Here is a 24,360-nt window from a genome sequence, read left to right as displayed (position 1 = left end):
TCGAGCTTCCCCTACCACTGAAGCCCCACAGGTTAAAATAATTCACAAGGTCTGCAAAGCTGAACCAGCAGGCAAAATCGGCAGCTGCTCGTGAACCGATTGCGTATCACAACTAAAAATGAAACTTTGAAAGCTTCTAAGAAAGGTGACTTGAGTTGAAAGTATCTTGTCCCTTTTCCCTGTTCCCCAAAAAATCAATTTGCTTTCTCGTTTAATGCATTTATATCCCCCTTTTTTCTCCTAGCAGCTCCCAGATTTGAACCTTGGTCTCCCAGGACCTAGTGCAGGCATCCCCAAATTTCAGCCCTCCAGATGTTTTGGACTACAGTTCCCATCTTCCCTGACCACTGGTCCTGTTAGCTAGGGATCATGGGAGTTGTAGGCCAAAACATCTGGAGGGCCGCAGTTTGGGGATGCCTGTCCTAGTCCAACACCCTTAACCACTGCAGGACACTGGCTCTCTCTCACACTTGGAAAAACTACAGACTTTGATGTGTGGATATACATACAAAGAGGCAGCTTGGTCATAACTTGCTTTTATTTAGATGACTTTTGTGATACATAAAAATGTTGCTAATTCTTTTGTTCCGTTTGTAAGGCAAGGTGGTTGGCTTGCAGAGAGGGTTTTAGAAGAGACTTCTACAGGGAGATAGGGAGAGAGAGACAGCCAGCTCTGGGTAGCGGTTGCTTGTATCCTAACTTAATCTGCCCTTTAAATCCCCAGCACATATTAAAAGAAGTCACTTGTGGCAGACCTTTGTGCCCTCTGCTGTTACAACCTGGGCCAATGCTGCTGCCCCCCAAGATGCTCATATGCCACTGTGGTTTGTGAGCAAGCTTGAACGCACAAAAAAAGAGAGGAAAAGCTGTCGGAACTCTAGACCACACAACACAGTCAGGGGACATTGGTCACAGTGAGTTTAAGCGCATGCAAATCCGTGCTGCATTGAGGCATTTGGGAAAGTTGGTACTAGTCCTTACTATAGCTGGGGGCACCTGCCAGCTCTTTTGCGATGGAAGCACTCCCTAGCTTCATCTGCAAAGCCTAGGCTTCTGTTAAGCATTTGATTAAAAACACCACCTCCTCCTGAGCAACTTGTCAATAACACAGCTGAACAGGTCCACAGGAGTGCCATTTAAGGCTGCTTATACTCAGCACTAAATGCAAATAATGCTCTGGGCCAAGGAAAGGTCAAGAAACTCTTTCTACCTGCATCTGTTCTGCATGTTGAGCACACTTCCACGATTTATGTTTCTTGTAAGGGAGGAGATCTGCAGGCACCTGAAACAACACATGCAACCCTCACCCCTAGTCTACAGCATTTCCTTCTTTCATTAGGCATGCTTTCAAGCTCCTTGAGGACTAGCAACTTGCTCTTGACAAAGCTTGTTATGGAGCTCAGGACTACACTTTACTCGCCACCCGCAAAACTCCCTACAAGCCATCGGTGCTGCTGCTTCCCCTTAGGCTTCCGAACGAATTATTTGCATAGCTTCACTAAGGTTCTTCCAACAACTGCATTCGTCATCCTGCCAAGGCTGTGGTTTACAGACACCGGTAACATGTACTCTGGAAGAGTGAAAATGTTAAAACACCCAGGACCCAGGCGCTAGCAAGCCCCCGAACAAACTGGTTCAGTCGCCTGCGGTTTGCAACGTTACATATGGAGAGGGTTTTAGGGTTTGTGTTATTACAGAGAACCTACGCTAGATTTTAGCCAGACACCCCCTCTATTGTTAGGAAGATCTCTCAAGCGAGCACCTCTAAGTAATGCATAGTAGAGTTGCTTTTTAAAAAGGGGGAGAAGAAGTTCATTAAGGTTTGGCCTTTTGCTTTTCCTATGTCGACTTATGGCTTCGATTTCCCTGCGCTCTCTTGCGGCGTCCCTTCTCTCGGCCGGAAACGTTGGCTCAGCTCCTTGGTGAACACGGCGCAGCAAGATTTCTAAACACAAGTAAAGGCAGAGAGAAGGATAGTGCTGTTTGTTTTTTTCTTCCCCTTAAGGATGGGGAAATATGTGCCCCTCCAGATATTGCTGGTCCCACAACTCTCATCATCTCTGACCATTAGGCCTGCTGATCGGGGCTGGAAGTCCAATGAGACCTTGGAGGCCCACAGGCTCTCCACACCAACCTTCAATGAAGCACCACCTCAAAGAGTTTAAATGTAAATCAGAAATTCCACATGTGCATTACTTTTTTTTCTTTCTTTTGGTAAGCCATTAAGACTAGTACAAGAAAAGTGGGCTATGAGACATTACTGTGTCATGATCAGCTAACTGTGAACATCTGTAAAGTTAAAGGGAAGGGCAGTGTGACAACGGGAGGCTGGGAGGGCTGTCAATTAGAAACTGCTGATTTCTTTCACAAACTCTCATTAAGGGTTGCTGAGCAGTTGGAGGTGATTGATGGTGGTACAAAAACGGTTTGTAATAAACATTTCGCAAGGGAACCCCCAATTGGCAAGAGAGTGTGCTGCAGGAAATCTCTCTTTTTTAAAGAAGAAGAAAAGTCGCAATGTTCTCTAATGAGCACCTTCATTGCAAATAAAAACGCAGCGGCAGGTCAGTTCACATGACCCTTAGCGTGTGATGGAATGTTGTTTTTCTGGGTGTGTGGCAAGCACTGAAAGCCTCGCAGGAAACAGTGTGAGAGCAACAGATCAATGCACATCTTTGTGCATTGTGTGACTTAGCTGAAACACTGCGGGAATTCGGTAGAGTGAGGGGGTGAGGAGGGGCAGTTAGCTCAGGGGTAAGGCGACTAGTTTTGCATGAGCAAACCACCAGGTGCAAACCACCTGCCATCTTGTCAAAAGCAATATCGGGTAGGAAGGCTGGGAAATGCCCATGGGAGATCAGAGGGGTCACACCTGAGCTGGAAGGTAGCCTTTCCCCCACGTGTTGCTTGTGGCACAAAGCATCCTACTATGGATGTGAACCAAGCACCAGGAGCTCGCTGGGGAATTCTGCTTTCCTAGGGGTAGGGAGTTATGGGGAAATCAGATTTACCAGTGCTCCCAGCACTTGTCTCATTGAGTCAGGTGATCTGAGGCAGCTCACAACAGCAGCACTACTGCCTTGCAAATATATGTTCTTAAAAAACAAAAACCAGATGCATTTGGGAGTTAGAGGTGGAGCTCTGTGCCTGAAAAAGTTGAAGATTTCCTGCCCCAAAACCTGCCCCCCAAATGCTCGATAACACACAAGGATTTCTCACCTAGCCAGTTGAGGGGTTTTCCTGAAGTTAAAAAGAAATTTCTGGGAAATGTGCTGGGAAGGACATCCAGTTTAAAAGCACTCTTTAAACCAGGCATCCCAAACTGCGGCCCTCCAGATGTTTTGGCCTACAACTCCAATGATCCCTAGCTAAGACGACCAGTGGTCAGGGATGATGGGAATTGTAGTCCAAAACATCTGGAGGGCCGAAGTTTGGGGATGCCTGCTTTAAACCTTGTTTAAAATAAAGGAAAAACTACAGAAGACTCCCAGGGTCAATTCCAGCCCTCTGAGGCAGGTGGGCGGAACCTCTGGCCCTCCAGGCATTGCTGAACTGCAACTCGCATCATCCCTGCCCATGCTTGATGGGAGTTGTTGTTCAGGAACATCTCCTGCTCTGAGGGATGCTATCAGCCCTCCCCATTGGCAAGAGGAAAGTGCAGAGAAATGGTGCCTACGCACAACAGAATATGCTGGAAGCCCCCCAGGGCTTTAAACTATTCAATTTCTTTCATGGCAAGGGGGAAACCTATTGGCTGCCCACATCGCACAAGTAAAACACTTTCTCCCAGGTAACCCAGCAAGTATACGGAGCTCCTGACCACATCCTAATGGATTATAATCATTGCACTGATATTCAGCGCAAGAAATCCAGCCTGCAACTCACCTTCTCCTGATCTGCAGTGTGCCGGCTTTTTTTGGTTAGCTCAACCACAGCGATGACCATTCCCAAGGCAAGGCCCAGGGCAAGGATGAGGAACATCCCTCCCAGCGCTTGAGGCTTTATCGGGCTCCACTTGTCGTGATCTTCATCGGAACAGCTGCTCTCCCACCACTTGTTCCGGAAGTAGTCGAGATCGCCAGATTCTCCGAGCTTCAGGATGGCCACAGACAGCTCGTTAGTCCAGGGGGATCCTAGGAGTGGACATGGATTAGTGGAAGGGTCCTCACCTCTTGGCTTAACCCAGGTGTAGGTCACCTGGTGCCCCCTCCAGATGCTTAATTCCTGACCTGATGGGAATCCAGCAACGTCTACAGGCACCATTTAGGCCAGCCAGGCCAGCCTTAAACAATGTACAGGCAAAGCTTGGAAGATGGTTATGTGCACCCAAACGGCAGGCTAGAAACTAGATAAGGTATATGTCCTCACTGCCTGCTTTCCCACTCACACAAGGATTTCAGATGTAGCGTCAACAACCGCCATTTCAAGAAAATCTCAAAGCGCTTTGCTCGGCAAGCATAAAAAGTTAACTGCTCCTTTTCAGAGTTTGTGGTACGGTTCTAGTCTAGCCATATGCAACCCTTGGTCCCAACTCGAACACAAGGTGGCTTTGCCATAGGTTGTCTAGCTCTAAGGTGCTTCAAAACTGGCTCTGTTGAGCAGCTTTGCTTCCTTAACCATGCCTTGGCAGGCTGCTAGTCCTGTTTACTGTGGACATCTGTTTGAAAATGCCAGTTGTGATTGCAAAATCTCAAGCGCCATCACAAGGCTGAGCGTCGTGGTCTGGGGTTTTGCCTTCAGGTCATCTCATAGCACTCCCATAGCTATTGCCCCGCAGCCGTTATAACCCTATTACTCCCAGCTTCCACACTTTATGTTCCTTCCATATCACATTTGATTTTCTTGATGCAAATTTCCCACTCTTTGAGATGGCGGGTGGGTGGGGGGGAAGAGAACTTTTGGAAACAGAACAGGCAATGCAAAGTCAATAATAAAAATGCAACACTTTTTAGTTTGCATTCATTCCCCGAAACCCATTATTTCCCACCCACTCCCTTAGGTTGCGGTTTATTTAATCTCCAGCAAATACCACCTTCAATGTTCAACTGCTAGCCGTAGACCTTTCTGCTGGTTTCCCCAGGTATGGCCCCCAATCTTTTTCCAAATTATCCTCGTGCTACTTTTATAAAAAGTGAATCCAGAATGAGGATGAAGAACTCTGTGTCATTTTCTACGCAGTACTGGAAGTGCAAGACCCAACTCCAATGCAACAAAACAGAAAACAAGCCTTGGGTTTTATGTCAATTATTAATTTACGCTGGGTGATAAGCCAAAGGGTGGGGGCAAGAAGGGGAGAGAGAAAGACTGCGAAAAAGCCCAATTAGTGATTAGAAGGTGTCAAGGAGACAACAAGCTAAATCTCCACACCTCAACACTTTTTCCAAGCCTGCTTTGACATCCAGAAGGTTGACTATAGCTCAGCAAAAAAAAAAAAAAAAAAAAAGGCTAGCTACCCTTAATTTAATCTCCTGGTGTTCCATTAAGATTCCCATGTGTTCCAATTAGAGCCTGAAGCAGATACAAATAAGTGCTGGTGTTGATATTTTCAGCATTTGATGGGCTTTGTCATAGATGGGCAAAGCAAAATTGTGGTCCTCCAGAGGTCAGGACCTGAACCAACAAATTCCAGTTACATGGAAGGGGTTTTTAACTAAGTACCAGGAAGAACTTCCTGGAAGTACGAAAAGCGTTTGACCGTGGAACAGACGGCCATAAGAACATGAGGAAAGCCATGCTAGATCAAGTCAGTGGCTCAACTAGTCCAGCATCCTGTTCTCACGGATGCCTATGAGATGCCTGCAAACAGGACCTGAGTGCAATACTAACTCTCCCCACTTGAGATGCCCAGCATTCAGAGGGCTGTTGCCTCCAACAGTAGAAGCAGAGCATAGTCTTCAGGTTTAGCAGTCAATGACTTGTCCTCCATGAATTTGCTTAACCCTCTTTTAAAGCCATCCAGGTTGGTGGCAACCACTCCTTGGAAGATGGAAGTCCCTTCTAGATATTGGTTGGGCTCCAGTTCCCATCAACCCAGCCAACAGGGTCAACAGTCAGGAATGGTAGAGGGTTGTAGTCCAACAACATCTAGAGGGCAGCCTGTGGTAGACACTCCTTCACTACATATTTCAAAGTAAGGACTGGAAGGTCACCCATTGGGGATGCTGAAGCAGTAGGTTACCTGTACCAGCAAGGACTAGATGTCCTATGTCGAGGTCCATTTGAACCATGAGCCTAAAGAAACAGCAGCCCCTGTGCTTCACAGTCCTTTAGAACAGTGTTTCCCAACCAGTGTGCCTCCAGATGTTTTGGGACTACAACTCCCATCATTCCTGACCACTGGTCTTGCTAGCTAGGGATGATGGGAGTTGTGGTCCAAAAACAGCTGGAGACCCAAGTTTGGGAAACGCTGCATTAGAGCTTTTGGTGGAAACTATGCATACTTCACCAGATTTAAGGCTCCTGTCTGCAAAGGACATTTAAAGCAGTATCCTACCACTGCAAGCAAACATAGCTCCCCCCCCCCAAAGAACCCTGGGAAGTGTAGTTTGTTAAAGGTTCTGAGAGTTGTAAGCAGAACCATATTCTCAGAGTTGCCTGGGAAGAGCAATTGCCCTTTTAAACTACTCTGCAAATTGTAGCTCTGAGAGGAACTACTACTAACTTCCTGCATCCTTACCGAACTACATTTCCCAGGATTCTTTGAGAGAATCCAGTAGTGGCATGATGCTGCTCTACATGTATAATGTGTAATGCAGGTGGGGCCTAGGTCTGCATGCTACCTCATCCTCTGTTCCATCTTATGCTACTGACTTTACCTAGCAAGGTTTATTCCGCCCTCCCCATGCTCCTTTATTTCCCTTTTTTAGCTTCACATCCAGATTGAAGAAGATTCCAAGTGAATTCAAAGGGCTTGGAGACAATGCCAGCCCTGCTCAGAGCAGACCTACTGAAGTTAATGGGCATCACTAATTACGGTCTGTTAATTTAATTTGATCTAACTCTGATTAGAACTTAGTTGGGTACGCCTCCAAAGTCAACTTGCTACCTTTCAGTTGGCCCTAATACAAACCAACCCAGCGTTTAAAAATTAAATAAGTTAATGATGATGATGATGAATCACCAAATTCTACCAAAAAACTGGGTAGGCAAATGCCAAAGAAATGGGGGACACTGCAAAAACAAAAGTCAGAATCGCTGCTGAAGACGGTTGAGGAACCCCTAACACACAGGGCAAATGTGGCCCTCCAAGCCTTGCTATCGGGCCCTTGGATTTTCCCCAGGCTATACCCCCTTTTTAGCAACATCCTTTACCAGCCCTGACTCACACCCTTCTTGAGTGTTTTGGCCTGGCTGGAATGTGTCCTTGAACTCTGATCGTGCCTCTTGCTTGCCTGGAAAAAGAACAGAAATGTGTGTGAATGGGTAAAACTAGCCTACTCTAGAAAGGGAACATTCACATATTTTGCTTTGCCCACTAAGGCCTCCGGCACCACTTGCCACTAATATGTGGCCCCTGGAAGGTTGCTCAGGGGGGTATGTGGCCCTCTGTCTGAAAAAGATTCCCTACCCCTGGCTTAAGACAATCAGGTTGTGATCTGAAACATCTCAGGTGCAATTCTTGGTCTTTGGTGGCTTACCTTTTGGTGTGGCGATGCCAAACCCCCTTGCCCCTATGACCTCTGGAGAGCGGATCAGGTTGCAGTGCTGGGCAACAGCAAGGTCTTGAGAGATGGACTCTCCGATGAAAGCATAATTCGAATCCAGCACGCGCTGGATTGCCTCCTGGTAGCTCTTTACATAAGCGGTGTCCTTCTTCTTGTTCATGGACTCGTAGACCAACTGCTGGATCGGGTTCTTGGAGTTCTGCAGCCACAACAGGATCACATTAGGAAGGGCCTCCTGGATAGCTCAGTTGGTTAGAGCATGGTGATGACAACAACAAGGTCGCAGGTTTGATCCCCATATGGGACAGCTGCATGTTCATTCCTGCATTGGAGGGGGTTGTACCGGGCAATCCCCGGGGCCTCTTCCAAATCTACAATTCTATGATTCTCTGAAAAGGAGCTGCCATTTACACAAGCGCGTGCCGAGCAGTTCACACAAGCGTGTCACTTGGGTATGCAAACAAGCCTTTGTAATTCAAAGAAGCCACAGGGTATTCGATAATGTCAGGGGTCGCTAAGGCACTCATGCATACAGTGGTGCCATTTAGGTGTCCCCCTGGCACACCCAGAGACCCCACTTCCTGCCCCCCTTGATCACAAGGTGATGCAGAAAGTTGCCTTTTCTCTTGAAAGCTACACAGAGCTGAAGGAGGACTTTGGAAGAGTCTTTCCTACTGTACTTCCCCTTTCAGCTCTACATACTTTTCGAGGCTAGGATTATTTATACTTTTAGCCAGATTCCCAGGGAAAAGCGAGCAGGTGCAAATTGGCACCCCTGTGAGATGAAGAGCATGCATGGGACTCATAAAGTAATGGGCCCCACCAGATGTCTGAGATTTTAATTCTGATGAATTGACCTGGATGGGCCAGTCCATCACAAGTGGTTTGCTGAGTCTAGGTGTGCCAGCTTGAATAAAACATATGGGGGCCAAGTGAACCCCACCCTGCATAACCAATCACATGATATGGTGCATGCACACCATTTGAATGGCAATGCCCGTCAACTTTTTGGAGGGGGGAGGCCCAGCCCCCTCAAATATTTTATTGGGGGGGACAGAGGGAGCTGAGTCCCTAGGAGTTGGCTCCTATGGCTGAGACCAACCATATACCCTCCTCCTTCAAAATTACATTCATTTTTTCATTGTTCATTTGCTTGGTTCGTTTATATAGTGCCATTAATGGGCATGACTCTCCAAATGTAAAATAAAGAGCCATGAAAGGTAAAGAAGAAGAAAAGTAACAGCTTTGATAAATTGTGTCAGGGGATGCATAGATGGGTGGAAGGAGCCCTTCAAAGGAGCAGTGTGCACGGACAGGCAAAAAAGCAGCCCTCTAGATTCCCAAGTTTATTCCCATTTAAAACCTGTGAAGAGCATTGCTAGATGAGGCTAAAGGCCCAGCTAGTCCAGCATGCAGTTCTCACAACCAGTTGCCCCAGTGGGAAGCCTGTAAGCAGGACCCGGGTGCAACAGCACTCTCAGCACTCATGATTTCCAGAAACTTGTATTCTATACCAAGGTTTCCCAAACTTGGACCTCCAGCTGTTTTTGGACTACAACGCCCATCATCCCTAGCTGGCAGGACCAGTAGTCAGGGATGATGCTGGAGACCCAAAAGAGCTGGAGACCCAAGTTTGGGAAATCTTGTTCTATACCAGGCATAGGCAACTCCGGCCCTCCAGATGTTTTGGGACTACAATTCCCATCAACCCTGACCACTGATCCTGTTCTCTAGGGATCATGGGAGCTATAGTCCCCAAACATCTGGAGGGCCAAGGTTGCCTATGGCTGTTCTATACCAACTGCATTTGGTATAGAGTCTGCCAAGGTCTCCATACAACTGGTTTTTGGTGTCTTAGCCCAGGGCCGAAATCCCTGGCAGCCAAACATAGCCAAGCCCACCTTGAAATACTGGAGTGTGGAAGAGCTTTCCATGGTCCCAAACTCCAGATGCCCCTGCTTCACCAGGTCTTCAAAGGTCTGGATGGAGATCTGCTCAGAGCCCGACTCCAAAACAAAGCTGAAGCCAGCGATGTACGCGGTCAGTAGCACTATGCTGAACAGCCACCAGATGGCAGAAATTATCCGTACGGAGAGAGACTTGGGTCGGGGCACGGTACCTGCAGGGAGGAAGCAAGAGCATCAGAAAGCACATCAGAAGTGCTTAAACGTCCAGTGGAAGTGAATGCTGGAAGATTCGGGACAGACAAAAGAAAGGACTTCTTCATGCATAGTTGGAACTATGGGACTTTGGGGGATCTAACCTTGCAAGGTGAATGCCCCCACTCCAATCCACAGGCTGTTCATGAGCGTGAAGCTGGTCTCTTCATTTCCATCCCATTCGCAAGGGCTCATTCTGGAGGGGGGAGGCAGAAAGGTAAGGCAGTCATTCATTCACCTGCCCCTGGTGAACACATGGATTACAATACAGGAGCACACAAGCTGCGCGCATCTTGCAAGAGAGAACAGGTGAAAAGTGGCTGTTCCAAGACTACGGGTTTGTGCGGCGTTCAGGAGCAAGGAAAGGGAGGAGCTTCACCCCCAACTCTGCTCGAGCCCAGCTGTGGCTGGTGACCACTGGATGCGATAGGGCAGAAGGCCCAACAGTGGGCGGAGTCAGAATCAAGGACAGGTACAGCCGCAGCCAATGGCAGGCCAAAGAAACTAGACTATGGAACTCACCTCCACAGGAGGCAGTGATGGCCACCAACTTGGATGGCTTTAAAAGAGGTGGGCGGAATGATCTAGCAGGCTTGATTTATTTCTTATATCTTTTGCCTCCATCCTACTCCTCCCTGTTAGGCAGAATTGAGACTAAGGAGGAAGCCAGGAAGCCTCTTTGGACTGGCTGTAAGTCAGGCATCCCCAACCTGCAGCCCTCCAGATGTTTTGGCCTACAACTCCCATGATCCATAGCTAACAGGACCAGTGGTCAGGGGTGATGGGAATTGTAGTCCAAAACATCTGGAAGGCCAAAGGTTGGGGATGCCTGCTGTAAGTAAGAAGGGTCAGTTGGTGAGGGGCAGGCTGCAGTTGGTGGAGCAGGACCCCATAAGCCTCAACGGGCCATCTTCCTCTGTGGGGCAGTCATTTTTTCCATTTAAAATTGCCCTCTCTGTGGGTGACTCCAGGTGGAAAAGCACCCTTGGGGAGGGTTACCAGAGAAGGGGGAAACTTAAGCACCCACCCCAGTAAAATGTATCACCTTCTGCGTCTGTTTTTCATTTTGCTGTTTTTAGTATTTCATGAAACATGAAATATACAACTCTGCACTAGAATACTGAACGGTGGACCAAGCAATAAATAAAACAAAGCTGTGAAGTCATTTCTGAACCTTTGGCTTATCTTTTGGGATATAGACAGTATATCCCAAAACAGGTTAGAAAAATACATAACCATGCACACATCAGGTGGAGATGTGTGGTAAAAATCATGGAGATTTCCTGCATCTGCCAATATGTTTGGGCTTTGGCGTGCTTTAATACACATACCGTGTTTCTCATATTATAAGACATGTCTTATATTAATTTTTTCCTCAAAAAAAAACGACATGGCTTATTTTCAAGGGATGTCTTATTTTTTAATAAAGTGCATGCGGGCGCTGTTTGCCGGGCTTGTCAAGCCCAGCAAACAGCGCCCGCCGATCTTCGGTGACAGGCGGGGGTGGGCGGAGAGCGGAGAACGATCTCCGCTTCCCCCCCACCCCCGCCTGTCACACAGCACAGGGCCGAAGATCGGCGGGCGCTGTTTGCCGGGCTTGTCAAGCCCAGCAAGGAGCGCCCGCCGATCTTCGGTGACATGCGGGGGTGGGGGAGAGCAGAGAACGATCTCTGCTTCCCCCCCACCCCCGCCCGTCAAACAGCACAGGTCCGAAGATCGGCGGGCGCTGTTTGCCGGGCTTGTCAAGCCCAGCAAACAGCGCCCGCCGATCTTCGGTGACAGGCGGGGGTGGGGGGAGAGCGGAGAACGATCTCCGCTTCCCCCCCACCCCCGCCTGTCACACAGCACAGGGCCGAAGATCGGCGGGCGCTGTTTGCCGGGCTTGTCAAGCCCAGCAAACAGCGCCCGCCGATCTTCGGTGACAGGTGGGGGTGGGTGGAGAGCGGAGAACGATCTCCGCTTTTCCCCCCACCCCGCCCGTCACACAGCACAGGGCCGAAGATCGGCGGGCGCTGTTTGCCGGGCTTGTCAAGCCCAGGAAGGAGCGCCCGCCGATCTTCGGTGACAGGCGGGGGTGGGGGGAGAGCGGAGAACGATCTCCGCTTCCCCCCCACCCCCGCCTGTCACACAGCACAGGTCCGAAGATCGGCGGGCGCTGTTTCCTGGGCTTGTCAAGCCCAGCAAGGAGCGCCCGCCGATCTTCGGCTCTGTCCCCCGATGCGCTACGGCTCGGGGAAGCAGGCAGGGAGCTCCTGCTGGGTCCCGCGGCTTCGCCTCTCACTCGGTCGGGGCTTTGCGATAGTGCTTATTTTCGGGGTATGTCTTATTTTTCACCAACCCTTTGAAATCCTGTCATGGCTTATTTTTTGGGGATGCCTTAAAATATGAGAAACACGGTACTGTGGTAAAACATCCCAGTTGTTGTTGTTTTTATTTAAGTTATATGCTTCTTCTGTCAACCCGAGAGGCGAATTTTACCACACATTCCTCAGGTGCAGGTTTGTGGTAAAAAAAATCACTAATATTATTATTTTATGAATCCACTGATGTGTCTGGGCTTTGTGATGAATTTATAGGCACATGCAATAAATTATCGAGGCTGTGGGGTTAAGGGTCACCTGCTTCTATCAACGTGAGAAGATAATTTTGCCCCATTTCCCTCAGCTGAAGATGTACGGTAAAAATTGGTAATATTTTGTGTCTCTGCCCATATGTCTGGCTATCATGTCTTTACTTAAATGCACTGTGCTTAATAATAAGTCACTCTACTCATAAAAAAATGACTCAAAGCAGCGTACAAATAGAACTATCACCATTTTCGGGTTTTTTTTAAAAAGGCACCTGCTTCTTCCTTTCTATCATCTGGAAGAGAGAAGAGAGATTTCACCTGGCAGCGAGGAACAAGCAAAGGCTAGAGAACAGGTAAGCCACCAGGACGCCAAACCAAGTCTCCTTGCTGAAGGGGGTCAAGAAATGGAAGAGGGAAGCCTCCTGGAGGGAAGGGTCCTTCTCAAGCAAGATCCCGATTCCTGTGTGCAGGAAAGGTTGGGTGAAGTCAACGAAATCCTCTCTCACTGATGTGATGGTCAACGGAGCAACCGCCAGGTCGGCTTCCTACCAAAAGGGTAGAAAGAGGAGGCAGAGGACTGTTTCTAATACAATGCCATTAGACTCCACACACATGCACAGAGCTCTGTTCCCCATCTTCGTTCCCAGTCGATAGCCGTGCTGCATTTCGCAGCTTCCCAAAGTAGAATTGTGATACACTGAGAAAGGGGGTCCAACAGATTGGGGTTGTCAGCCCTCAGGGTTGGGGGGGGATCTACTTCAGAAATCCAGGATCCACCCATGCATGTGTCATTTGATCCTAAATATTTGGGGTACTTTAATTAAAAAAAACAATGGAGTGGCATTTGATGCATTCCTTCCATCGGTGCAAAGTGTTTTGCCTGCACAACAGAGCCTCACCTCTCCATGCCTTTGCCTCCTCTCCTAAATCTGTTCAGGGTCCTTCCCCACCCCCACCCCAATCCTCCAGAGTAGATTTGGGGAGGGGGAGGGGAACACACAGGGAGAGGAGAGGGAGAGTAAGTTATGCGAATGAAAATCCTTGCACTAATGGAAGGAGTGCATCAGCGACAGCCTGTATATTCCCAGAAGAAGATCTAGAACTTTTACACAAATCTATTAATAGCAGCAAAAGTCTGCATTGCAAAGAAATTGTGGGGGGGGGGGAATCAAGTAATACCCCGACAATATTAAGACCGGATTAACAAATTCTAGTTTATCGTAACAAAAATGCAGAATCGCCATCCAAATAGCTTGATGGGAATATGGTCTCTATTCGTTACATTACCGGAAAGACATACTTCAAGGAAATATCCACTCGTGGAATATTTTTTGCACTGCGGCAGTTATGTAAGCATAATCTGTGTCTATGGCAAAACTACAAATATTTTCTAATAAGAGAGACAGCAGATTGACTGGGGGGGGGGGGAGACGACGAGCCAGTTGCAAGATTTCATGGTTCCCCAAGAGTTATACATGTAGAAGACACACATGTACAAGTCCAATTCTGCAACTGTGTCGCTGGAGGTCAGAGATTCTAATGCAAAATGAATGGCTGCCAGAAGTAAACAACAGCCTTGTCGAAAACGACCTATTCCTGGAGAAATGTTGCCCGCCATAGTATAGGCCATAGGTAAGGCACCCCCAAACTGCGGCCCTCCAACTGTTTTGGCCTACAACTCCCATGATCCTTAGCTAACAGGGCCAGTGGTCAGGCATGATGGGAATTGTAGTCCAAAACATCTGGAGGGCCGATGCTGCTGCCGCCGCCATATTGGACTCCAGTTAAGACCTATCAAACACAAGATGTCTGGGGTAGAACATGTTCTTCTGATGAGGTTTTCCTTTTATTAATTTCCATGAGTGCTGCAAAGTGGCCGTAGTCTTTTTCAACAGGAAATATGCGCAACACACGGGCTCAGGGGAAAGCTTACCTTCCTCACAATCTCTCCAATCATCCCGGACCAGTTTCCTGCGGAACTCAGCGCTCCATACCTCCCGTCCTTGACGATGCCCACCTTGTACTTGAAGTGAAGCATTCTGGAGAGCTTCTCCAGCAGGTCGATGCAGTAGCCCTCGAGCTCTGCTCCTTTGACCATCACATAAGGCTTTTCCTATGGATGAGGCAAGGGGGACCTAGCTAACAAGGCATGTCTGCACATGTGAAAGAAAGAACCACCAAAGACCACAGGCAGAGCTTCATGGGTCATCCTAACCTCAGCTGCCTGCGAGGTGCTGCCGAGTTTTCGTCATCTATAGCACAAGCTTGCTGAATCAAGCCAATGGCCCAACAGTCCAGCACCTTGTTCTTACAATGGCCAACCAGATACCCGCAGGAAGCCCAAAAGCCAGACACATGTGCAACAGCACTCTGCCAACCTGGGATTCCAGTAAAGAAAGAAAAACTTTTGATATGCGTTATAACACCACCAATTTGTGGAGTCCCATCTTTCACAAAAGTTGCCAAGCTGACTTACCAGGATGGTTGTGACATAGAGCATTGGGAGGTCCTTCCCGCCTTCCCCAGCAGAGGCGGAGTCCTGCAAACGAAATCATTTGTTTACTGGCCGCTTTCTGGACAGAACCCTCACAGGGCAACAAATGATATTGTCAGGGCATTGTGGCTCTTGAGTAAAGTCTGCTCTGTCTTGAAGAGCTTTATTGTGCATACTATTTACAGTGCAGAGACATCAGAAAACACGACTGCCTAGTCTGATTCAGAACCCGGCAATGACGCTCGTCTGTTTTTGCGCCAGCATAATAGCCTGGGGACCCCAAAACGCCGCCCCCTTGCCCTACGTCTGGGTGCATGACCCAACATGGGCACCGGAAGGGGCTGCTTTCCTTCTCCCGTCCTTTGGCTGGAGCGTTGCAGAGGCTCCGACACCTCGCTGCGTTGTCCTTCCTCCTCTGGCCAGTTGGGTCGGTGCAGGGGCTCTGATGCGTCTTGGAGCCCCCTCTCCATCCCGCTCCATTTCTCATTCCCTCCTCCTGACCCGCTGCTTGTGCTGTCACTGGGCGAAGTGCTGGTCAGGATGACTGGAGGAGGGTCCCTGTAGGGAGTCCCCCTGACAGATATGAACAGACAGCTGCAAGTCCATTGATTTTAATAGGAATAGGCCATTGGAAGAGCGAAGAAAGCTGCGCGCACACAGCACTGTTCGAAACTCCAAGATCAGAAAGGTCATTGGTTCTTCTCACATCAAACATGCGCAAGGCGATGAGCACCAGCATTAGACTTGGACAATACTTGCATCTCTTTCTGTTAATACATGGGACTATCCCTCCCGCCCCATAACCAGGCTCAGCATCGAACACTGGTGTTCAAATCCATTCCTACCCCAGACAATCCACACACACCCAAAGGGACGGACACGTACCCTGCTAACGGAATCCCCATCCTCCGCAGCACCTGTAAATTAAAACAAAACAACAAGGGAACAGTGAACTATCGCATTCTTGCAACCATCAAGGTCCGCCATCCTGCAAGGGAAAGGTCACCGAACCTCTGATAATGCCCCTCGCTTGCCTGGACGGAGGACAGAGGGCAGAAAGTGTGCATAAAAACTTGCCTATTGCACCAAGGTAAACGTTGCATTTGCGGGCCCCGCACCTTTTCCCACCTGCCTGCCACTGGCATGTGGCCTCCAGATGGCTGGAAAAGCTTCCCCCACCCCTGGCCTGAGGAAATCAAAATACCAGCTTGCCTGGCAGAGAGATGAGGACATTCCAGAATCCTGGGGACCAGATCTCTCTCCCTCTCTCTTCCCCCACCCCCGCCCCACCCCTCCCGCCTCTCTTTTCATGCTGTTTATAGAAAAGGTTCATCAATTTTGCCTCCTCCATCTTGGACTGAACTCTAAATTACGCCTCCTCAAAAGGGGCTTTTACTCACACCACGACAGCTCTCCATGGAGCTACAGAAAGGCTCAAAGGAACCCCCTTGTTCCCATTCAGCGCCCGCTCGTTTGAGCCAGCAGGAGTTCCTTCGGGCTCCTTTTCGGATTCCTGCGCAGGGGCCTTGGATGGGAACAAGTGGCCTCATTGAAGCCTTCAGTGCCCCCCACTGTGGGAAGGGGGGCACTCAAAGCACCATTGTAAAGAAGAAGAAGGATGCCTCCAAGCTTTTTATTATTCAGTTTAGTTTTTTTTGTTTTTTTTTTAAGAAAAAGGCAACGTCCTGAAAGGAGCCATAAATAATCGCATGGCAGCCATGGCCAAAGTTCGTGACAGGGACATTTGTACAGCACCCAAATCCAACGCTGATCTTTTCTGCTGGGATCCCAGAACAAGCACCGTGGAGAAAGGAGGCGCAAGGTGGCATGTGTGAGCGGAAACCTCACAAAGCAGGAGAAGCCGCAGAGCATAACGCCGTGAGGCTTTCTCGGGGGGCTGATATGAAATTATGAGACTGTGCCGCAGGCCGTCCTGTGGGTCCTATGTCCTGGCCAATTAGGGAGCTGTGTCTGAGAGAGCGTAGCCTATCAGGGAGCTTTGCACGAGCAGGGAATGAAGGTGTGATTAATTCAGGGTGCCCCCCCCAATGTGTCCTGTTTTGCCGAGGACTGTCCTGCAAAAGGGAAGGGCTGCAGCCCGGTAGCAGAACATCTGTGTCGCATGACGAAGGTCCCAAGTTCAAACCCTGGCAGCTCCAGATTGGACTGAGAGATATGTTGGTCTGAAACCCCAGACAGCCAGTTAGTGGATGATGCCAAGCTAGATGGAGCAATGGTATAAGACTGTATAAGGCAGCTTCCTCATTATAAGCTTCCTTTGTCCTTATGCATTTGAGGGTTCAAGGCTGATTTAAGACAAATTAAGGAGAGATCACAAAGGGCTGAGGCTCCCCCCACCCCAATCAACAGCAAGACTTAGCTGGTGCAACTTGCTCCCAGCCTAACCCACCAGGGTGAGATGTATTTAAATTATAGTCTGCTTCTAAATTTGCAACTATACATAAGCAGCGAACGTATGCAAATCTGTGTTCTCCTTTCTTCTGATTTTTGGCAATGCCTAAATGGTCACCCTGTGTTCATTCCCAGTCGAGAGCTACCTCCCTTGGCCGGGTACCAAATACGAATCTTCTATATTATTCCAGGTCATACCATAGTAGACCCATCAACAGCATCTACATGCCTGGTACTGTAGCTTTTTTTCCAGGGTTTTGGGATGGGAACTCGCAGATTTGAACCCGGGTCCTTTTGCATGCATAGTGTGCGTTCCACCACTGAGCTAGTTATTGCCTACAGAATCTCAGGGAGGCTTTTTATCCATCGGTACGGGCCTGGTCCAAGGAGCAGGAACATAGGAAGCAGACTTGCACTGAATTAACACCGTTGGTGCAAATAGCTCAGCACTGTCTACACTGACTGGCAGCAGCTCTCCAGCATTTCAGGCAGAGGTCTCTCTCGCAGTGCTACCTGGAGATGCCAGGGATTGAACCCAGGACCTTGCGCAGGCAAAGCAGGTGCCATAACAATGAGCTATGCCCCCCCCTCCCCATATTCCACTCTCCTTAGCCCCTTCTTGGCAGACCTCCCACCTCTGTTCAAATGTTTTTGGCAAATGTCATCCATCAAACAGCAAGAGGAGCTCCTCTGGGAAGTAAACTCTCGAGCCAAGCGTCAAAAACGTATTTTGGCACACAGAGAAAAACAACACAGCAGCCTTTTAATTCTGGGAGAATAGCAAACTAAGCTGGACTTTTACCCCTAGAATGGTAGAATTGTAAATTCTTCAAAGTTCAAACTTCCCAGAGATCTGCGGAGCTGCCAATTATAAAAATTTCCCGCAGAACAACTAGATCAAAGTGAAACAGTTTGTACCATTTTCACTGCAGCTGCGTGGAAATCAGCTTTGCAAAACCTGCCTCAATAAATCAAAACCTCCTCTCTTGGGGGTGGCGGGGAAGTTAATAAAGATAATTTTGTTAAGCTGATCTGCTCAAAACAGTTATTGAAATCAGATTTTCACTCCCCACCCCACCCCCGAGAAAAAAACTTTGCTTTCGGCAAGATAAACAACACTTTATATTTGAATTTGCAAACAGAATATCTGAGTCAGTCTTCAAGGTAATTGCTAGGACAGCATAGAGCATTTTTGTTATTATTCATGTTGGTCATGCATGGGAGCGGGTGGCGCTGTGGTCTAAACCACTGAGCCCTTTGGGCTTGCTGATTGGAAGGTCGGTGGTTCGAATCCCCGCGATGGGGTGAGCTCCCGTTGTTCAGTCCCAGCTCCTGGCCACCTAGCAGTTCGAAAGCACATCAAGTGCAAGTAGATAAATAGGTACCGCTCTGGCGGGAAGGTAAACGGCATTTCCGTGTGTTGCTCTGGTTCGCCAGAAGCGGCTTAGTCATGCTGGCCACATGACCCAGAAAACCTGTCTGCGGACAAACGCTGGCTCCCTCAGCCTATAGAGCGAGATGAGAGCTGCAAGCCCAGAGTCGTCCTCGACTGGTAAAGGTAAAGGTAAAGGGACCCCTGACCATTAGGTCCAGTCGTGACCGACTCTGGGGTTGTGCGCTCATCTCGCATTATTGGCCAAGGGAGCCGGCATATAGCTTCCAGGTCATGTGGCCAGCATGACAAAACCGCTTCTGGCGAACCAGAGCAGCACATGGAAATGCCGTTTACCTTCCCGCTGTAGCGGTTCCTATTTATCTACTTGCATTTTGACGTGCTTTTGAACTGCTAGGTTGGCAGAAGCTGGGACCAAGCAACGGGAGCTCACCCCGTCACAGGGATTCAAACCGCCAACCTTCTGATCAGCAAGCCCTAGGCTCAGTGGTTTAGCCCACAGCGCCACCTGGGTCCCAATGGTCAGGGGTAGCTTTACCTTTTTAAACCATCCAGGGGTTCTTTACTCTTTACCTTTATGGTGAATAGCAGGCATCCCCAAACTTTGGCCCTCCAGATGTTTTGGACTACAATCCCCATCATCCCTGATCATTGGTCCTGTTAGCTAGGGATCATGGGAGTTGTAGGCCAAAACATCTGGAGGGTCGCAGTTTGGGGGTGCCTAGTGAATAGGATCTGAATGATCCCACATTTTAAAGCTTCCCTGATTGTGGAAAGTTTCTAATGCACCCTTCACCCTGAGGTACATTTTCTTTCACCCTTTTTGCCAAGGGGACAAGTATACAGTGGTACCTCGGATTACAAACGTTTCAGGTTACAGACTCCACTAACCCAGAAATAGTACCCCAGGTTAAAAACTTTGCTTCAGGATGAGAACAGAAATTGTGCTTGGGCGGCGCGGCGGCAGCAGGAGGCCCCATTAGCTAAAATGGTGCTTCAGGTTAAGAACAGTTTCGGGTTAAGAACAGATCCCAGAACAAATTAAATTCTTACCCAGAGGTACCTCTGTACAGCCCTCCACCTGCCCTCTGAAATGGTATGGCCTCAGGTGTGCTGAGGATTTCCCAAAGGCAGCTGGAAGTTTTAAGGAACCCCTTCCTGAATCAAACTATATATGGTCCAACATTCTGCTTACAAGGTCAGATATAGAGGCTGCAGGAGCTCACAAACAAGAGGGAAACATAGAAAGCTGCCTTATACCAAGTCAGACCTTTAGTCTATCTAGTTCAGTGTTGTCTACATTGACAGACAGCAGCTCTCTCTCTCTCTCTCTCTCTCTCTCTCTCTCTCTCTCTCTCTCTCTCTCTCTCTCTCTCTCTCTCTCTCTCTCTCTCTCTCTCTCTCTCAGCAGCCCTGCCTGGGGGGGTTGAATCTAGGACCTTCTGCATGCAAAGCAGGTGTGCTAACCACTGACTTACAGCCCATCTCTTAAGATGTAGGATGCGGAGTCAGATTAGGATCTATTGATGCATCTTGTGGCAGGGAATTCCATATGTTTAGAGTACATTGGAAGGTGGCGGACTCTCCTTCATTGGGTGTTTTTGGATGACCATTTGTCTGGGATTCTTCAGTTGCAATTGCCACATTATGGGGGCTTGGACTAGATGACCCTTGGGATCCCTTCCAATGCTACAATCCTATTATTCATCATGCCTGGCGCCTTCCTCTCCTGCACCTCCATTTATTCAGCTTCTGGACTTAGGGTGCAACACACCACACACAGAGAGAGGGGGGGGGAAGGCTTCCGACTGAACCTGAGGCCTTCAGAGCTTTTGTAAACTAGAACACAGAATTCAAGAAGAGTTTTCTTTTCTCACCTATCCAGTTCGGTTTTCCCAGCAAAAGCAGAGTGGTGCACAGGCCAAAGGCGACTCGGAGAGTTTTGTCCATCAGCTCAACTTCGCCGCTACTGATCGGGAGAGCCTCTGTTGACAGCAAAATGCAAATCAGGCTGTTGCAATTTATGGCACAAGTCTAGGGCATATCTGTCGGTGCAGGGAAAGATAAGCATTGTGGTGGAAGGGAATTAAATCTAGGATGCCTCCCCCCCCCAAAAAAAACAATCCCCATGGAAATCAAGCACCAAAGAAGATGGTTCTGGCCTTAGAATTTTCTCTCACACTCACTCACTCGTTTCTAAATGTGGAAAAGTTTGGTGTCTCTGTGTTGTTTTGTTAATATTCAGAGAGGGTATTCAGTTGTGGGTCTGAACAGATCTCCAAAGTGATAAAGTTCCAGAAGGACTGCACTACAAGATTCTCCCGCCCCCCGAATTATGCGAGTCCCTCTTAGGAAATGTCACAGCAGCATGAAGTGACCTGCTTCAAGAAAATATGAGGAGATCACTTTTGGGAGTTACACATCAGTCCTCTTCCAAAACTATGATCTGTGCAGGAGGAGAACATGCATTTCAAATGATTTGCACTTGTGTACATATAGAGAGAGAGAAAGAGAGAGAGAGAGAGACTCAGGGAAGCAGGAGAGTTAGAGAAAGAGGCGAAGGTACGGATGGCTGAACCTGTCAATTTCTCTACATTGGTACCTCGGTTTAAGAGCAGCCCTGTTTACAAACCATTTGGTTTACGAACTCCGCAAAACCGGAAGGAGTGTCCCGGTTTGGTAATTTACCTTGGTCCAAGAACGGAAGCTGAACAGTGGAAGGGCACTGATGGCAGGAGGCCTCATTAGAGAAATCATGCCTCAGTTTAAGAACCGCTTCGGGTTAAGAACAAACTTCCAGAACAGAGTAAGTTTGTAAACTGAGGTACCACTGTATTTCCCAGGGTTGTGTCCCATGCTCGTCCAACTTAGAGTTGACCCACTGAAGTGTCAGAGGCAACGTGCTTTTGAATTGCCAGTTTCTGGAAACTGCAGGGAGGGAGTTCTTGTGCTCAGGTCCCACTTGCAGGATTCTCACAGGCACCCAGATGGCCACTGTGAGAACAGGATGCTGGTCTAGATGGGCCATGTTATTATAACATGGATCTGTTAATTTCAATGGGTCTAATCTGGAATTTGGTTGCATGTAGCCCTTTGTTCCTCATTTTCCAATCTTAAGGTTAGTTCTGCATGCGTTTTGCTATTTTTAAAATACATATTAAAAAAAAGTCCTCTTGCAGATTCAAAAGCATTTTAGTGTGAATTTCTTCGGATGTACACATTTTTGTATGCAGTTTGCCTAAGACACAGATTTTTTCAAAGCAATTTTCTCCAGTACTGTGCATTTTTTGTACGCTACCATCACAAACAGATGTGTTTTTATGCAAAACCTCGCTCAGGAACTTGCATTTGTGTACACGCTACATGGCTGGAAAACTATATTGCAGAATCTGGAGAATTTCATTGTCCAACATGCAGATTAGGGAGGATCACCTTGAAATGCAAACTCGATCAGATTTGCCCCTCCAGCCCTACTGTACAGGTGGGAAAAAAATGATATTCTACATGTGAAATCTCACAGAGCTTTAAATAATAAGATTGAGGCAATCGGCACATGCGTAAAGTCCAGAAAAATGATCGTTCCCTGGGACACCATGGAAAACAGGGAGGATCCAGGCTCTGCAAGAGATTCCATGAGCTTCAAGCCAAACTCAACCCCTCCTTTGCAGATTCCACCTTGACATTTTGCATTGGGTCACATTGGACGGCCACTTTGCTACGCTCAACTGATAACCTGGAGGCCAAATTAATCAGGCTTCCACAGTTCTGTCACACATCCGCCAACCCAATGTAGATTAAAGCACTTATAGGACAACCTGTGCAATGAAGGCACTTCAAGACAACTCCCCCCCCCCAATCATTCACTCTGATCTGTTTGTGGGAAGATTAGACACAGTTGGCTATATAGGAGGCAACTGTTCTGAGCTGTTTCCAGGGAGGTTACCCAACAATTTCCAACTCCTCTTCTTATTGCCCAAAGTTCTCTTTGTCTTTTTTAAGTGAAGCAGGTAAGTTGCACACAGAAAATTGCGCAACCTGCATTTGCCAGCATGCAATCGAATCCTACCCGAAAATTGTCACAGCCTCTAACTAAAAGCTTCCTGAGTGAGCATTGAGGCACATCCAAACTCCCTTCCAAGTCTGCAGTGAAGATGCACATTTTTAAAATGGAAAATTTTCTGGAACGTGGAAGAGCGAAGACAAAACTATAGTCCCCTACCAAGAGAAAAGGAGTTGCATGGAATAGAAACCGGGGGGGGGGGGGTGTTGTTGTTGTTGCCAGGCAGAAGAGATTGTGCTCTTGCTAAGTCCACAGTATCTGGGTGCTGAATGTTTGCAAAGGAAAAAAAATGTGTCCAGGCAGGAAAGAAAAATGAAGGGGGGAAATAGAAAAGGCAAGCTGACTTTGTTTCATCTCACTTACAGTTGGCGGCTCCTTTCGGCCCGGGACGGACAGCTCTTCAGCAACAGCAGCCCAGCGAGAAGGAACTGAGGAATGATCGCATAAATCAGCCACACCACAGACCCTCCTGCCCATTTCGGAGGAGGAGGAGCCCCAGTGGGGAGTGAAAAAGTCCAAAAGGGGGGGGGGGAAATGCTGTTTCAATTCGCAGCTGGGAGAACACTTTGCACAACATTTAATTTCCCCATCGCTCATTCTCAGTTGAGATCACCTCACTGCATGGTTTAGAAAGAGATGGGCCCCCTGCCCTAGCCACAACTGCTCACCCCATAAAGAGGGAATCATAACACATTCCCGTAAATCCCATCTATACCTGGGGATGGGGCATTACCTGGGTTCAGTTTCTTAATTGCACCGCTTGTTTTCAGTTAATGCTTCTGTCCGACTCCTCCCGCTGCTCTTCAGTCAGTGTTAGAGATTCCAGGTTTCGTTAAGGTCACATTTACAAGGAAGAAACAGCTAAAAGCGATGTCACTGCCTGCTGTTGTTGCCGAAAACATGAAGTATTATCTTGGCGTAGATTGATTGCATCCTTCTGTACCCATATGGTTCTCCTACCTCCCCAACATTGATGTTTTGGCTTCATTCAGTGATGGGGAAAGAGGGGCTTTGTTGTGCTTACACATTGCCTCATTGCCCTAAAAATGCTGCCCAAACCCCTAAAGGTTAGTTTAGAAAATGAAATACATGTGCAATATACAGTACAGGCACCTCTTGCTTCAAAGAGTGTGTTCATCCACACCAGCCTGGCCTCTGTCTCTCAAATAACCATGCTCTGTCGAGGGAAATGTAATTTTCATTCACTGTGCTCAGGTGTTAATGGAGGTAGACTTTTGTACATGATGTGCATTAGCTATGTGAGTAGCACTGAAACACCGTGTTTCCCTTACCATTGTATCGTAATTTCTCCCACCCCAACCGCCGAAGCAATAACTCCCAATTCTGTGAAAGGTTGCTTTCTAGAGTGCAAATGTCATGATCCCTGTTTTCTGCAAGTGCATTCAATGGTTGAACTAGAAAATTAGACCCAAAGTAATTATGTATGTAGTTAACCACACTGGTCACGATTGCTCTAGGCCTCCTAGCCTGCAGAACAACTTGGTCCTGCTTTTAAACCAAACTAAACTTTGCACCAAAAATGGAGGGAAATAAAGAGAAGGTGTTTTAAACAATGAAGGCAATACTTTTGTACTGGAAATGTTCGTGA

The 24,360-nt window shown here is 48.1% G+C and overlaps 1 protein-coding gene across 2 annotated transcripts; it reads right to left on the bottom strand.

Annotated features, from left to right (window-relative positions):
* Window positions 1-304: 304 nt before the first annotated feature.
* LOC118086931 (putative glutamate receptor) lies at window positions 305-23,723 on the bottom strand. Of its 2 annotated transcripts, XM_088671664.1 has the most exons (12): window positions 23,485-23,723; window positions 23,115-23,179; window positions 20,569-20,676; window positions 15,772-15,803; window positions 14,869-14,931; window positions 14,326-14,505; window positions 12,711-12,937; window positions 9,928-10,019; window positions 9,566-9,783; window positions 7,638-7,863; window positions 3,886-4,133; window positions 305-1,945 (listed from the first exon to the last, which is right to left on the bottom strand). In XM_088671664.1, exons 3-12 carry the CDS (start codon window positions 20,639-20,641, stop codon window positions 1,850-1,852), a joined length of 1,455 nt encoding a protein of 484 aa, XP_088527790.1. In that variant the 5' UTR covers window positions 20,642-20,676; window positions 23,115-23,179; window positions 23,485-23,723; the 3' UTR covers window positions 305-1,849. The 2 variants fall into 2 exon arrangements, with proteins under 2 accessions (XP_088527790.1, XP_034974923.1); XM_035119032.3 differs by lacking the exon at window positions 23,485-23,723 and having other exon boundaries at window positions 23,115-23,367.
* Between the last annotated feature and the right edge of the window lie 637 nt (window positions 23,724-24,360).

The sequence above is a fragment of the Zootoca vivipara genome, chromosome 6 (genome assembly GCF_965207765.1).
Source record: "Zootoca vivipara chromosome 6, rZooViv2.hap1.1, whole genome shotgun sequence".
Lineage (NCBI taxonomy): Eukaryota > Metazoa > Chordata > Lepidosauria > Squamata > Lacertidae > Zootoca > Zootoca vivipara.
This window is presented reverse-complemented; position numbering and strand designations above follow the sequence as displayed.